Source organism: Rattus norvegicus, chromosome 11, assembly GCF_021556685.1.
Source record: "Rattus norvegicus strain SHRSP/BbbUtx chromosome 11, alternate assembly SHRSP_T2T, whole genome shotgun sequence".
In the NCBI taxonomy this organism is placed as follows: Eukaryota; Metazoa; Chordata; class Mammalia; order Rodentia; family Muridae; genus Rattus; species Rattus norvegicus.
In genome coordinates this window covers 83,303,835-83,320,413 of record NC_141544.1, presented here as the reverse complement: position 1 = coordinate 83,320,413, position 16,579 = coordinate 83,303,835, and the positions used below count along the sequence as shown (strand labels likewise).

Here is a 16,579-nt window from a genome sequence, read left to right as displayed (position 1 = left end):
TTTCACTGACACACAAAAAACAACTGTCGCTGTTTCTCGGCTGCTGGAGGAGAGACGCCATCACCAACCACACACTGATCACCAGACCAGGAAGCCATGAACAACCCAGCTGCATCAGAGGAACAAGCAGTCACCAACGTCCTCCACTGGAAAAAAGCACTAAGACAGACTTTCGGGGAAACTAGCCAAACTGTGCAAGACTCCACCAGGTGTCACCTGTATACACAATGGGAGCAGATCTCATCTGGTGGCAGCAGGACAACCTGTGTGATTTAGGGTTCCTAGGACCACGCAAAGAAAAATGAGCCCAAACACACTGGAAACACATAGCCCGTGGGAGAGAAGACCTCAAGGAAACAGTGGGGAAAAATCAAAATGGAAGCGGGGTGCAAAGGACATCGCTGGAGCTGGACAGAGACAAGAATGGCAATCTGCAGTCACTTCATCTGACAGGACCACGCCAGGTTCAAGAGAGAGGGCTGATAAACTAAAAACTATGAACGCCACTGTGCAAAACAGGGTTCCAAGTTCTCCTTTACATTTAAACAGTTTAATGTTCAAATCAAGTCCAACATACCCAACTCAAACATCTGCCATTTTTCTATCCTGAAAACATTCAAATATTTCCTAACTTTGTTAACATAAAGTACATAAACACAAAACTGTACACAGCCACTCCACTGTGCAAAGGCACAGTCACTTTAGTCACTGTGAGGCACGCAGTGGGCCCTGATCAGCATCTCTCCATCGCTCCCTCCCTCAGGTCTGTGTAACATGTGTGTGTGAAGCCGCGTCATATCATGCATCCTATTATTTCATCTACGTGCTGATCTTGTCATCTACATACATCCTCCATATAAACCGAGCTCATGTCCTCAGGCTTCCGGGAAAGGCACAATAATGTATGGCTTAGAGCGCGGCCAGTAAGAACGATGCCAAGGACCAAAAGCAAACAAAGTCTCCTCCTCATGTACGCAGATTCCAAATTCTGCAGATGCTCCAGACAGACGGACAGACAGACACTGATATAAAATGATGGCCTATTTATATATAGCATACACTCTTAGGTGTATGTAAATAGTTGTCATATTATTTGACAAGAAAAGTACTCATACATATTCACTTCACACACAGTCTTTCTCTTCTAATTATCTTCCCTGTGTTGGCTGAGCTGCAGATACAGAACCCACAGACACCGAGAACTAACTGTACTCAACACTACAGTTACAGGGCCGAGGGCACAGAGAGGAAAAGAGACGGCAGGGAGGGGGCTACCTGTACGCAACTTTACGGACGCTGAAATCTAAATAATGTTCCTAGATCATAGGATCTCTTTTTTAACTTTTAAAATGTAAAAGCTGAGCTCACAGGCAGAAATTAAGGGTAACATAATTTTTTTTAAAAAAATACGAAAAGAAAACAGAAACAGGTGTGACCTCTTATTTAAGATTATTCAAAATTGGACAGAAGAGTATTAAGCTGAGCACAGGCTCTTCTGCAAATGAGTCCCATGTGACTTCTGCACTTCTGTCAGGCACAGAGGCCACAGCTGGCCAGGTCCTGACTTAAGATCACTCAGAAGCAGGGGCAAACTGAAATCAAAATTGCTTCCTACCACTTAATACCCCTGTGTCACATCTGTTCCTTTGTTTCATGTCTCTAAACTGGGCTGACAAACAGACACCTCGTCTGCTTGTTGTGAGGAATAAACATGGATTTAGGAAGGGCTTAGTATATGTGAAAAGATTCAAGCGTGTTAGCCATCTTTTTTGGCCTTTGCCTTTGCAGTGCTGGAATCAAATCAGGGGCCTTGCACATACCTGGCAAGCATCCTACTCCTGAGTCATCCCAGGCCCTGACAATTCTATCTTAATTGCTAAATAGCATTCTACTTGGCCAACGTTCTAGGTTATTTTGCAGAATTCCTCCTCTACCTTAATAAACAATGCTCCCATAAATATTCTTGTTTGCATTAACTCCACTGCCACACTCGCCCTATTATTGCTTAGGAAGCAGAAGCAAATGTAAAACTATCAATCAAAATTTCTCTTTTTGTTTTTAAAATCTGTATGTTCATGAGGTTGGAGGATGGATGTGGAGGTCAAGAGGACAACCTGTACAGAGGTGGCTTCTCATTCCACCATGTGGTTCCCAGGGATCAAACACGTGTTTGTCAGGCTTGGTGGCACGCACCTCTTCCCACTGAGCCATCTTTCCAGGACCCAACATAGATGGTTTTTAAATTGTGAGGTATGAGTCAGCAAAATTCAAGACCAGTCTGGGCAAATTAGACTCTATTTCAGGATAAAAAGTAAAAACTGTTCTCTAAAGTACTTGCCAGACATACACGAGACAGGAAGTTCAAACCCCAACCACACACACACACACACACACACACACACACACACACACACAGTGACTTTTCTCTATCCTTTGAGCTGGGTATTAAGAGAATATGATAGTTAGCATTGCTAGTCCAGGCATAACTCTCATCTGCTTAACTTTCGTGTACTTTGAACACACGGCTGTGCTAACCATGACAAGCTATAAGACACCCAGGGTACACAGAAAGAGACAAATGAGATACGAGGTGGAAAGGACAGAGAGATCCAACAATTCCAGGGCCTCGGATGCACGAAATGGAGGAGCCGTGCTAGAAGGGGGTCTTCCAACCTCAGCCTTCTGGGGGGGTGCGGTGTGGGGATGAGTCAGAGATGAACCATCCAGCCAGGCTCTTTTCCAAACTTGTGACTCCTGAATCATAAGCAAAATAAAAGGGCTGTTTTAACTCACTTTAAGTTGATTTGTTACACACAGCATCTGATAACCAGGTGACAATTTAACGTGCATACTAATCTTTAAGATTATAAATCTCCAACTCACTGTGTGCCTCACAAGGATCCCTTACAACAGCACTACCCCTGTGACACAGGGACTGCTAAAAGCAGCACCTCCCTCAGACACAGTCAGGAACTTGCTATGAAGCTCAGGATAGACTTTAATCCTGCTCTTCTTGCCTCCACCTCTCTAGTGCTATGATTGCAAATGTGTGATACCGAAGCCAGCAAGTCTTAAGAGATCACTGATGAGCACAATGTTCACTGGGTGATTGTTCATAAGGTTCGTAGGGGTGTTTGGGGCACGGCTGAGTTAGGTCTTTTGAGACAAAACTTAGAGGAAGGGCTTTTCAGCTGTTAAAGCTTCTTATGGAACAGAACACTAATTAAAGTAACTCCGAACACCTGTAAGTTAAAAGCCATCTTAAAAAGAAGGAGGAAATGTCAACAGGAAAAGTTTTATTTATTTATGTACACCTATTTCTGGTTAACACTACAAAAATCAAAATGGTTAGTCCTGTCAAATTTAGCTTCCTATGAGTAAACACACACACACACACACACACACACACACACACACACACGCTCGTGCGTGCGCACACACACCATAATTTGTAAAATACATGATTAAATTCCACTATTATTCCTCTTAGTGTTCTAGCAGTAAAAGCACTTGCTGATCTTGCAGAGGACCCACATGGCAGCTCCCTACCACCTGTGCCAGGTGACCGATGTCCTCTCCTGCCTCCTCGGGTACCAGGCACACACATGGTGCACATACACACATGCAGGCAAACACTCATGCACATAAAATAAAAATAAACAAATCTTCACAATCAAGGGATATGAATGTGTCTCTCACAATACCTACTGCAGCCACGAGTGTCTCGTGATGTGAGGTCATCCAACGCCCATGTGCCAAGGTGGGTGAGATGAACAGCACTGGCACTGTGACGTGGCATCAGGCACAGTGACCTTCAGGCTGTCCTGGATTGCGAGCCCAGTGGTGTTGGTAATGAATATGAGGAACAAATGTCTAGAATGTAGAATCCCCGACACTTGTGTCTACTAAGTTCTTCCTGATCAGTCTAGACTTGCTTTAGACAGGATCGGAATCTTGCTTCTTCAATATGACTGAAAATGTGTCAGTCAGCAGTTTCTTCATCAGTAGAAGCAACCGCTGGGAATGTTACAGTTTCAGCCTCAACGCACACCTATATCTGCATGACTGTCCCTTACTTGCAATCGAATGGCTGAAGTCTTCGTGCATGCTGAACACTGCCTGCCCCGGCACACTGCAACCCATTAGAAAGCATACTCTGTTCAAGTTCCACCACAAGGCTTCTCCCATCCTGACTAGGTCTTGCTACATGTTATGTCCGTAGCTGTAACATTTGTTACATCTACTTGTTTGTGCACAGTACTCATATGGAGGGGCACAGGACAGCTCAGTAGAGCCAGTTCTCAGGAATCAAACAGGTTGTCAGGCCTGGTGACAAGTGCCTATACTTACTTACTGAGCCATCTCACCAGCCCAGTGTCTGTAACTTCTGCTGGACAGCAAAACTCACAAAAGCTTATTTTGTAACCAGATGTGGTAGCTCACATCTATAATCCTAGCAAAAGAGGCTGAGGCAGGATTGCTATGGTTCTATGTAGCATAAACTACAGAGTGAGACCGCCAAAACCCAAAGCAGGTGCCAGCAAGACTTCTCATCGGGGAGATCAGCTGCCGCCACACCTGACTGCCTGACAACCTCGGTGCGAACCAGAACCCACGGGACAGAGAGAAATGACTCGTAGGTTGTGTTCTGACCCATGCTCGTGCGCACACGCGCGCACACGCGCGCACACACACACACACACACACACACACACACACACACACACACGGTTTTTACACTCATTCATTTCAGAGTAAAGCTATTTTAAATATTTTTAAAAGCATTCTGGAAACTTGACACAGTTCTGTGCCTATCGTCCAGACAGTTTCAAGGAAGCCTCACTGCCTCTTCTACGTGACATCAAGTAAGTTAGAGGTAGGGGACTCAGTCACACCGCTCGCTTACCGCTGCTATGACCTAAGCAGAACCCACTTAAAGAGGGAGGAACTTATTTAAGCTCTGCCTACCACAGCAGGAAGCTACAAACAGCTCAGGGTGGCAGAGGCAAAGCGAGAGGAGGAACTGGGGACTCCAAAGCCTGGAAGTTACAGCACTGATCCCTACTCCTCCAGCCAGGCTCCACGCCGCAAAGTGTCTACACTCTCCCAAAACACTGCCACCAGTGAGGGACCGAACATTCAACACAAGCTTATAGAGGCCATATCATGTTAAAAGCATTAACACTTTATACCTTCCATGCTGCAAAATAAACTTAGCTACCTCTGAGAGTCATAATGGTTCCTACATTGCACAGAAGAGCAAATGCAAAATGCTATGTCCAACATCCTGGAGCCCACAGGGCAGTGTCACCCTCAGACTGCCATACAGTCTGCCTCCGTGGACCTGCCGCATACCTCCCACCTCTTCCTCTGAAACCCTTCCAGAAGTCTCCATGATCCTGCAACCAGGATCACACGGATGATGACCCTGTCGGTACCCCCTTGGACCATCACATGGTTGCACTGGCTTCTGAGTTCCTGGGCAGCAGGGTACAGTGAAATGAATCCTGGGAAATCACTTTCCTGGGCTGCAGTTTGCAAACCATGTACCAGGGCAATGCTACCATCTCAAGTGAAAGTTTCTTAATGAGCTTACTTATCTATACCCTTGAGCCTGCTGTGGTTGAAGCCCTATTCAATTCTGGGAAAGCACTTAGGGTTAAAAGTAGTCAGTGATACTAAGCCACAGTTGAATGCTAGAGTACCCTAAAAATACTCCCTCTACCACAACTAACCCACAACAACCTTATTAATCACCTCTTGCCAAGTCTCAGGCCATGAACAGAATGTATAAAGGATCTTCAACAGCTGATTCCCCACGGAATCCTTCAACCTGAAGCCTGGTGAGCCTGGCTTCAGCGTCTGCGGTGTTCTCAGCTTTCTGGTCTGAGCTCGCACCAAGGTCATCCGCTAACCTGTTTATAGCACTAGAGCCCCCCGTAGCACACTTCACCAAACTTTTCCACAGCCCTTCCACAAACCAGTTCCCACAGGCTTCTGAACCACATCCCAAGGTAGTCATGGCAATGGACCTACTTCTCTAGTACCAATACTCTGTCACATCACTGGGACTAAAATCTCTGATATAAACAACGTAGGAGTGGAGGGATTTATTTGTGCTTGTGGTTTCATAGGATTCACCCATGGTTGCTCTGCCTCAGGTCTGTGGGCAGAGCATCTCAGTGACAGAAAGACACAGAGGATGCTATTTGCCCTGAGGTAGGTAGACATGAAGAAGAGCTAAAAGGGGAAACCAGGGCCAGGCCTTTCATAAGGGTAACATGAGGATTCTACTTGCAACCAGCCCCAATCTCCAAAGTTTCCTAACTCCCCTTAACAGCACTGCTGCTGGCGTCCAGACATCCAACATGATGAGCTCCCGAGAGCGGCTCACACTCACACAGAATGCTGGCACATCTCCGCAATCTCAGCTTAAGATCACCGCGTTTTCTCCCCTCGTGGACGAAGCACTCTATGGTTTCTTTTGGGCATTTGTAGATTACCAGCACCACTATTCCTACACTTTCAGACACTTTGGGCCACTAATAAGTACAATGAAAGTTGCTTGAACCCAGAACTACAATACCACCCAGTCCACACACGTGATAATTAAGACAGCCAAGTAGCAGACACTGTAAACATACACTGGGAAAGGAGGAAGTTACATCCCGGCTGGATAGCGCAGGATAATGGATTTCTTTCACCGTGCTACTTGGGAGGGCAAAATTTTAAAACAGAGTTTCAGGGCTGGGGACATGGCTCAGATCGGCATTAACTCCCAGCTGCAGACTCATGAGGACCTGAGTTCAGATCTCTAATACTAAAGTAAAAGGTGGGCACCCAGACAAGCCACCTATAACCAGGGCTGGGAGCATAAAGACGGGCAAAGCCCTGGGGCTCGTTAGCTCCAGGTTCAGCGAGACTCACCTCCGAACAAGGCAGACCAGACCCCAGTCACAAAACAGAGACCAAGCTCTACGTCCTGGAAGTCTCCTTGTTGGCCAGCGCTCTCCTCCAACCAGGACATTCTATGCAGGCTGCTGAGGAAGAACTGCCATCAACAGTGCCACTCAGCTGTGAACCAGTCTCCAAACCCACCAGCCAGCCAGGCAAGCTGTGTCCACCGGTGCCTAACGGCAAGTCTGCTGCGGAGCCATTTTCTGACTGGACATGGGCGCTCACAGCTGCAGGGAGGGAAGCTACTGCTGCTGCTCTGCTAAGTGGACGTGATGTATCCATCAGATTATCATCTAAACAACTGTTGATGCCTGCAGATAGCACTGCTGTCAGCCCTGGTTAGGGAAGCAGCTCCCTTTTTTTGCAGGTCTGTGGTAACTGCAGAGGTATATAACTGGTCGGAGTGATGAAAACAGGCAGCTGTTGCAGAAGCCAGGCACCTGTACCTTCCCCGTGAAGGCTCAAGGGAGCGGCAGCAGAGAGAATGTCAGAGTCAGAGGAAAGAGAGAGACAGCAGTGTGGAACGCTGACTTCCAGACATGCATGGCGTCGCACTTAGACGAGGAGCAGCTGCGATCACCTGCACACGGTGTGCACAAGAGTGGGACTGTCAACACCCGGTCACAGAGAACAGAGGGGCTCAAGGGGCCCCACCACTCCCTGAGGGTGTATGCACAGTTAATGGCTGAGGGGGAAGGAGAGACACTTTCTTCACTGGCGTGACCACTGGAAAGGGCCTGTGCTCCTGCAGGCATCCCGAAGGATCACCAAGCATGAAGGTAGAGAAGAGCAGAAGTGAAAAGAGAGGAGGTGAGTGGCGGGGGATACTGAAGGGTAACAGTGGATGAGTAGGGCCATATGCTGCGTACATGGACGACAGTAGTGAAAACCATTAACCCATTATTAGATATAACGGATAGGTACTAAGAAAACACAGTAAGGGAGAGAGCAATCCAGGAAAACGCCAACCTCATGGCCTCCAATGTACACACATGCACACGCCTCTGTGAATGTATGTACACAACACTCATACACACACAAAGAAAAAAATCAAAAAAGCAGCATGAGCGCTCTGGTTTATATTTTCCAGATCTTTCCATCTACTGTTTTCTATCTTATTATTTCTATTGTGTTTACACAATGGGGAGTTATTGTGTGCCGTGGCACAGATGTGGAGGTCAGGACACAACTCTGCAATTGCCTTCTCTCCTTCCCATGGGCTCCAAGAATCCAAGTCAAGCCATCAGACTCGTGCACCTCTAACTGCTGGGCCATCAAGCTGGCCCCATTCGGTATTCCCCAGACCAGGATTCATCGATGACTGAATCCTTGAGACAACTTTTTAAATTATTTTTATCAGCATACAGAGCTATCATTTTAAGTCTATACTATTAAGAAAATCAAAATATTCAGTTAGCTTTTAATATTTAATGTATTTTAACATTAATATCTAGTGTTAATATGTTTACATTTTTCTTTCTTTTTTTTATTAAAGATTTATTTATTATATAAAAGTACACTGTAGCTGCCTTCAGGCATATCAGAAGAGGGCATCAGATCGCATTACAGATGGTTGTGAGCCACCATGTGGTTGCTGGGAATTGAACTCAGAACCTCTGGAAGAACAGTCAGCCGCTCTTAACCACTGAGCCATCTCTCCAGCCCTACATTTTTCTAGTAGAGATGATTCCTAGCTTAGCCAGGTTCCTGTAATCTCAACACATGAAAGGCAGGAGCGGCAGAATGTCAGTCTGAGCTATACAGTGAGACCCTGCCTGAAAAAACATAATGATAGTAATATTTCTATTTCACAAAATGTTAACTATGAGAAGATCCAGAATGAGGTCTGGCGCACCAGAAAAGTTTGCACACATTTCTGTCAACTTAAATTGATTAAATTGAATGAAAAATTAGAAACTTCAGTAAGAAACATCAGGACTCATGACTTTGGTACATGTTAAGTTCATTCTATCACTTCTACGATAAAAGCACATTTCCTGTTATCCTTCTGCCCGCTCTTTTTTTTAGCATAGAGAGTACCAGTTGTCAAGGAGTTTGTCTGTTAAAAAGAAGGGATATAAAATGGCAAACCGGCCAGGCCTGAGGCCAGCTTCACGGCAGAACACAACTAAGGCGTGCATAGCCATGTTTTGTTGCAATGTGTTTCACCGCTAAAACTTCTCATCCAAAACATCTGTTAAAAGATGATTTATTCTATGGCAGGTGGTGTGGTGAACGTCTTTAATTCTCGAACTGGGGAAGCAGAGGCAGGTGGCTCTCTGAGTTCCGGGCAAGCATTGTCCACTGAGTTCCAGGACAGCCAAAGCTACACAGAGAAACAACTCTGTCTCAAAAACAAACAAAACAAACGAACAAAACAAAGTATCACTACATCACCCCCCTAGGTGGCCTCAAACTCACAAGCTTTTTACCCCTGGCAAGGGCGACTGTAGTGATGACCCAACACTCCCAGCTTAGAAATGATTTGGATTACAAGTCCTGAAAATTCAAACAAAGGACTACTTATAGCTCCAGCACAAATCCAAACTTCAGTAAATACTAATTAAAATGTCTCTGTCTCCCAAACATTCCCTCTGGAAAACAGTGCACTTAGATACATGTGCATTCCTCCAGACTTTTATAACAAGACTTTGACCTTTAAGTTTTTAAACTGGTATTTTTAAAAACTAAAGATAGAGCCCAAAGTTACACAATGAAATGTGTCCCCCCCAATCTACTAGCAAAATCCAGAATGCCCAGCCCTGGAATGCAAGAGAAAGCACTGAGTTTATTCAAATGACCAAAAGTCGCTGTTTCAACTGCAACATCCTTTTCTCCCCATTTCAGCCGGGGCCCTCCCACTCCCTCATCAGTTTAACAGGAGAATGAATGCTTTAACCTAGACTCTCCCCGGTGAACCTTACCCTCAGCATAATCTGAGTTTGGTAGTAAGTCTATAGCACCCAATGTAGTTACATGAAAATGCTATATTTAAATGGCTTAAGATTCACCTCGTGAAGAAAAATTTTTATTTGATAAGGTTCATTATTTAAAAGCATGGAAATAAATAAAATATCAATTAATTGGCCTAAAGTCTACATAACTCAATGAATGTCTATACAGTTCAAATTCACATTAATGGTAGATAAGTGCACACAGTCAATACGGATAGTATAAAAGCCCCACTGCTTCTGTTCTGGTTTTTCTTAATTTTTCTTATTTTTATGTGTACGCATGTATGTCTGCATGTATGCTTGTGCACCACATGTATGCCTTGTGCCCAGAAGAGGTCATTGGATCCCTGGAACTGAAGTTACAGACAGTTCTGAGTGGACATGTAGGTGGCAGGAATCCAGCCCAGGTCCACTGGAGGGGCAGCCAGTGCTCTTAACAGCTGAGCTATCTCTCCAGTCCCAAAGTGAATAAGGGCGTTGGGGCAAAGGCAGTAAAGTCAGAGACCAGTTCTTAGGATTTCTTCTGTTTTCTTATTTTTCTTGGCAACAGCAAATAACAAAGTTTGGCTTTGTCTGCGTGTGTCTATGTGCATGGTATGCATGTATGTGTGTGTATTTATATGGGGGGTGTTCATGCGCACATGTGTATGTACATATAGAGGCCAGTGGTAGATGCTCCTCCGTCATTCTCCACTTGATCCCAGAGCTCTCTGATTCAGTGTCTAGCAATCCGGCTTGTTAATCTAGCTGGCCAGCTTGCTCCAGCGGACCCACCTCTGCCTCTCAAGGGCTGATACTGCCAGCCCAGCATTTACAAGTGGGCTGAGGATCCACGCTCCAATCCTCAATGTCTACAGTCAAGGCTCTACCCACTGAGCAATCTCGGCCCATGTGACAGGGCTCTTGTGAGCTAGCCAGACTAGCCTCCAACTCACAATCCTCCTGCCTCGCCCTCTGAAGTAGATGGCTTATAGGTCTCACTCATTCCCACAGCTCACAGATTCTCTATTTGGATAGTTTCAATATAGCATCCAAAATCCACCTAGTCACTTAAATTACCTTCATCTAATATATACATGATGTGAACGAATAGTGGTAAAATATCCTATTCGGATACAAGTCAAATCCATATAGTGGCAGTCACAGGAAAATTACAATTACTGAGAATGTGAACAATGGGGTGTCGATTTCTTGGCACTGTTCTCTACTGTAAATCTAATCTAGGCCCCAAAATGAATACAAGATGCGGGAGCTCTTGGAGCTATAATGTCCGTTCCCAGTTTGCAGCTGACAATAATTGGAATGCCAGAAGTTTAAATCTTTACCTTCTTAAAATAGAGCAAATATTACAGTCAAGTTGAACAAAAAAGTTCACCATATCACACCATCACTGGTATCTCTAATTTTTTTAAAGATTTATTTATTTATTATATATAAATACACTGTAACTGTCTTCAGTGTAAATACACACAGAAGAGGGCATCGGATCCCATTACAGGTGGTTGTGAGCCACCATGTGGTTGCTGGGATTCGAACTCAGGACCTCTGGAAGAGCAGTCAGTGCTCTTAACCATTGAGCCATCTCCCCAGCCCAGTATCTCTAATTCTGTGTCCAATGGTTTACTTTAAAAGTTAAAGTGTCGGGGTTGGGGGTTTAGCTCAGTGGTAGAGCGCTTGCCTAGCAAACGCAAGGCCCTGGGTTCGGTCCCCAGCTCCGAAAAAAAAAAGAAAAGTTAAAGTGTCACAACAGGAAAGGCTAGACGCCTATTCAAGGCTCTTCCCTTAGCTTGACTTTTTTCTTTCTCTCTCTCTATTTTTTTTTCTCTCTATTTTCAAATCAAATTTATCCAAACCAGGAGAACACAAAGCAAACTACTGTGGTTACTTGGCGTGAAGACACACAGCTGACGGATGGGAAGATGTCTCAGTTGTTACTGCTTGCCACACAAACCTAAGGAACTGGGTTTGATTCCCCCGAAACATATGTTTAAAAAAAAAAGAAAAAACAAACCGGGTACATCAGCATACCTATAATCCCAGAGCCTGGAGACAAAGATGGGAGGGTCCCTGAGTACACACACACACACACACACACACACAGAGAGAGAGAGAGAGAGAGAGAGAGAGAGAGAGAGAGAGAGAGAGAAACAGCTGAAATCACATAAGCAAAGTTTTCACAATAAGCAGAACTTTCTATGGTATTGTTTTAAAATTACTTCATTTGCAGCCCCGAGAGTAAAGCAAGCCTCCAAGGCTGCCCTAAACAGTCTGTGTCACTGGGGGCCCTTCAATTCACCAGGGCATAAAACTGTCAAAATCTAATGGCAACAACAGTAACGAAATAAAGTACAGAGCTGTGTTTTGTTTACAAAGTTCTAACTTCAAATAAAACTTGCACCTAGAAAGAAACAAAAGGCAAAGACAATTTGTCCTTAAGTTTCCTCCAAGTTCCTCCCTCTGCACTTCTCCTCCTTCCTCTTCTTGGAGAGGAGAATGGGATGCCAAATTAACAGTCAGAAGGCTGAGTACAGTTAGTTCCTGGAGGGTGCAAGAATTTGCAATGCGTGCCTGGCAGGGAGCTCGGTGGGCGCACTGGAGGTTGGGCGCACGCAGGCGCGCCAGACAGACAGACAGACAGACAGACACACACACACACACACACACACACACACACACACACACTGCTCAAAGGAAGCTTTCAAGAAATGTCACTATGTAACAAGTTTTAAGGTCTTATTTAGGCCTCAGGCCAGCCCTATCCAGAACACTGTAAAACACAACCTAGAAAAGCTCCATTCTCCAAACCAAGAGTTTGCTGTAACACTCAAAAGGGAAAGAACACAGATTCTGGACCCCCTCAGCACTGCCGCCTCTCACGTGGAAGGCTGGCCAACCCATGTGAATCCAAATGCCACCACATCAGTTTTGTGACAGATCCACTGGGAGCATCCGACTGTGATCCAGGGCTCTCCAGGCCGCGGGAAGAGGAACACAAATGCAATCTTCGGGGCCCTCCTACTTCCGTTCTCAAAACAGAAATGCCGTCTCGCCCACTCAGCCCTGCACCTCTTCCAAAAGCTTCGACAGAAAGCAGAGTAGACCATGGCGGCGGTCAAGGGTGGCTAGAATAGGTGGTTCAAAGCCCCCCACCCCCACCCCCAGTCCGGACTCCATCGACTCTGCCTCCAGCGCTGCCCCCTCCTCCCGAGCCCGAGGCCGCGGAGTAGCGGGAAGAGGAACTAAGTGACCCGCAAGGATGCCCAGAAAGCTTGCGCGCGGAGGGGGTGGGGAGGTGGGCTCCAACGCGCAGCGGAAGGAAAGGGAGAGGAAGAGCGCTAGAGAGGGACGCGACTTTTGGGATTCGGCGGTGCCCTGGCTCGGGGAGAAGCGGCGGCGAGCCAGGGCTGAGGAGGCGACGTCCCCCCTCGGCCACGCCTCGGACTGCGGGCAAAAGGCTGCGGCCCGCCCCGTCGGAAGGCGCGGACTGCGGGTCCCCGGTACTGCCGGGATGGCTGGTGCTCCCGGGGTGGGCGGTGCACACAGATCTGCCGGTGTACCCTGGAGCCGACGGTGCACCCGAGGTCGGTGGGTGCTGCCAGCGGCTGGAGGGTGTTCCCTGATCATACGATGCTCCCGCAGCCGGCGGGCGCTACCGGGGCTAGCGACTGCTCCCCGGGTCGACCAGTGATCCTGGGGTCAGCGGCCGCTCCCCAAGACCGGCTCTCACGCCCCGCCGCGGGCATAGGCGGCTCCGGGAGGCACTAGCAGACACAGTGGTTACCTGAAACGGGGCGAGTCCTTCAGACACTCCTCGAAATCCACCGTCATCTTCATCTTGCCTCCGTCTGGCCTCGCAGGCAGCGCCGGAGAATCCACGGGAGCTGCGGGACCGGGGTAGCGGTGGCACCGGTGATCCGGGCGGCGTCGGCGGGCGCTCGGCTGCCTCTAGGGCTGCGCGGAGCTGCGGAGGGCGCTGCGCTCCCTGAGCATAGCAGCCGCGAAGACTGCAACGGCTCGGCAGGCCCTGGCCGCCTCTTCCTCCGCCCCAGCTGAGCACCGGCCCGGGGAAAACGCCCGGGAGTGACAGCCGCGGTCAGCCAGCCACCGAGCCGCGGCCCCGGGAGGGGCTTCCGGCAGCACCGCCCGCGGGTGGTGCACGACCACTGCGACAGCCAACTGCAATGCGCGGGCGTCGTTAGGCGGGATGCACGGGTTGCTAGGAGGCCGACCACGCAGGCGCCCTTGGAAGGAAGGAAGTCACGTGGCCCGCCTCGCTCTCTCCACCCCTCGCCCCGCCCTCGGGTCTAAAGGGAAGAAGTTCTCTTTAAAGCAGTTTTGGCAGCAGTGTACAGAAGTCTGGAAGCAGGAATTATGACAAGGAAAAGACTAGACTAAGCCTTTCAGTTTAGAGAAACTGAGAGCAGGAGATAACCTTTTGCTTATTGGTTCCACCGCTTAGTAATTTGGAAATTGTTCCTACATACATCTTTTCATGTAATCAGAGGCCATTTCCTGAAAGTGCAATGGCTAAATCATATTAAAATCACCTTTAAAAGGTTGGGAGTATCCGTGAAAATGCATAGGTGGGATGTTTTAACCCAGAGGCTGTGAAAACCTGCAGGCAAACTTCTAGGGTTATCGTCTAGCTTTCCCACTTTAAAATAACAGCCCTGATCTGATAGGAAGGGTTTAGTTGACAGAAGTACTACATAGTAATCATCCTGTAAGTGTCGGTGCATTTCTTTACAGGTTAGTCAAAGGTCAGGCCTCAGCCAGCTCACGTTTGCTATCTAAAGTCTATATAACCTTTGACCATTTGCCTGTATTAGAGTCATCACCACTTGCTATCTTTTCCTAACCTCCAGCTATACCTTGATCTCTTCTGCTCATTTAGAAGGTACCAGGGTAATGCTGAAACTTGTCAAAGAAAACACAGACATTATACATGTCTCTTCTTTCTTTAGAAACTTGATTTCATTTTTCAATTTAATTTTACATGTCTATGATAGACGTAGGTCCTCTCCATAGCTACTAACTACATACTGTTAAATGCTCAGTGTTCTCCAGTGTACCAGCTGGTCAGGCTGATCTTTTCAAGGACTGTAACTTTACCAAGAGAATTAGCCATTTATACTACATCGAATTGCATTGATGATTTGCCATAACTAATCAGCATACACAATAGTTTATTGTGTCTTTTAAGGCAAGAGCCTTAAAAGTGGTACTGGGAGTGGGGGCAGTCAAATAAAAATTCAACTGTGGGAGTATATCTTAAATATGAGGCCAATGTAGGCTACATAGTGACATCCCATCTCAAAACCATAAACAGTAACAAAAACCCCGGGCTACTGGCACAAAACCAAGCGGGGAGAGCATTGGGATAGCACTGAGAATCAGAATGAAAACCACACACTTACACCACCAAATCTTTGACAGAGATGTCCAAAACCCGGGAAGACACCCAACATCCACCTCTATACAACAATCACTTGAACCACCTATGAGCACAGACATGTGCATATACCGCAAATCTACACCCCAAAAAAGCTTCGACATAGGATTTTTTATTTTAAAAAAAAATTGTTTTAATCTATGTAAAGAGACAGACTATAGACTGGAAGGACGGCGTCTATAATCTGTAACAAAAAAGGGGGGTCTGTGGGAGCATCCAGGGTAAGTATACTGGCAAAGGCTCTCAAACCTGAGCTTAGTCCTGAATTCCAGGTGATCGAGGTCGTGCTCTGACCTCCATTCATGCAGTGGCCCATTCATGTCCACACTCGCACACTAATTCTTATTTATTTTTCTTTATTTTTTTTTCCAGAGCTGGGAACCAAACCTCGGGCCTTGTGCTTGCTAGTCAAGCGCTCTACCACTGAGCTAAATCCCCAACCCCTTATTTATTTTTCTACATATGTGTGTTTGTCTGTGTAAATATATACCACCTGTGTCCCGGTACCCACAATGACCAGATGGGAGCGTCCAACCCCCTGAAGCTGGAGTTATGATCAGTTGAGATCTACCTGACGCAGGTGCTGGGAACTGAACTCAAGTCCTCTGACAGAACAAGTTTTCTTAAGCATTGAGCCATCTCTTCAGCCCCAACACACACACACACACACACACACACACACACACACACACACAAACACATTATAAAAAGAAGAAATGCTAATTTTGACTAATGGGGAAAAACCTCCAAAAGTTAAATACTAAAACGAAAAAAATCTAGTAATAAATGGAATAATGGGTTGAATAGACAGTTCTCAAAAAATAAAATAAAATAAAGTAAGCGCTCAGCACCCTTAGTCATCAAGGAAATGCAAATTAAAACAATGCTGAGATTATATTTCAGAATGACTATCAGGAAAACCAAACGTGAGAAATGCTACCGAGGGTCTGGAAAGAGCAGAAGACTCCTATACCACTGGTAAGAATGGAAACTTGAAGTCAGCATAGAAATCAGTACAGAGTTACCTCAAATACTGCATTAGAGCTATCATCTGGTCACCTATATATAAGAAGCCCTCTAAGTCAGCGTACCACAGACGGAGTTGCACTTCGGTGTCTATAGAGGCACTGTTTAACATAACCAAGAAAATGAAACTACCCTTGAGGTCTAACAGCAGATGAATAGATATTGTGATATTTGCAGGTAAATGGATTGA

The 16,579-nt window shown here is 46.4% G+C and overlaps 1 protein-coding gene across 4 annotated transcripts in view; it reads right to left on the bottom strand.

The window, feature by feature from the left end:
- The window catches only part of Acap2 (ArfGAP with coiled-coil, ankyrin repeat and PH domains 2), a 118,689-nt gene extending 104,659 nt beyond the window's left edge, over nucleotides 1–14,030 (bottom strand). For 3 of the 4 annotated variants that reach the window (XR_015632858.1, XM_087576848.1, XM_087576846.1), the window contains exon 1: nucleotides 13,693–13,947. Coding sequence is in view for 3 of the 4 variants with exons in the window: in XM_087576848.1 (XP_087432974.1) it covers nucleotides 13,693–13,745 (53 nt within the window). In the remaining variant the exon portion in view is untranslated. 4 annotated transcript variants of the gene reach the window in all.
- Nucleotides 14,031–16,579: the final 2,549 nt, after the last annotated feature.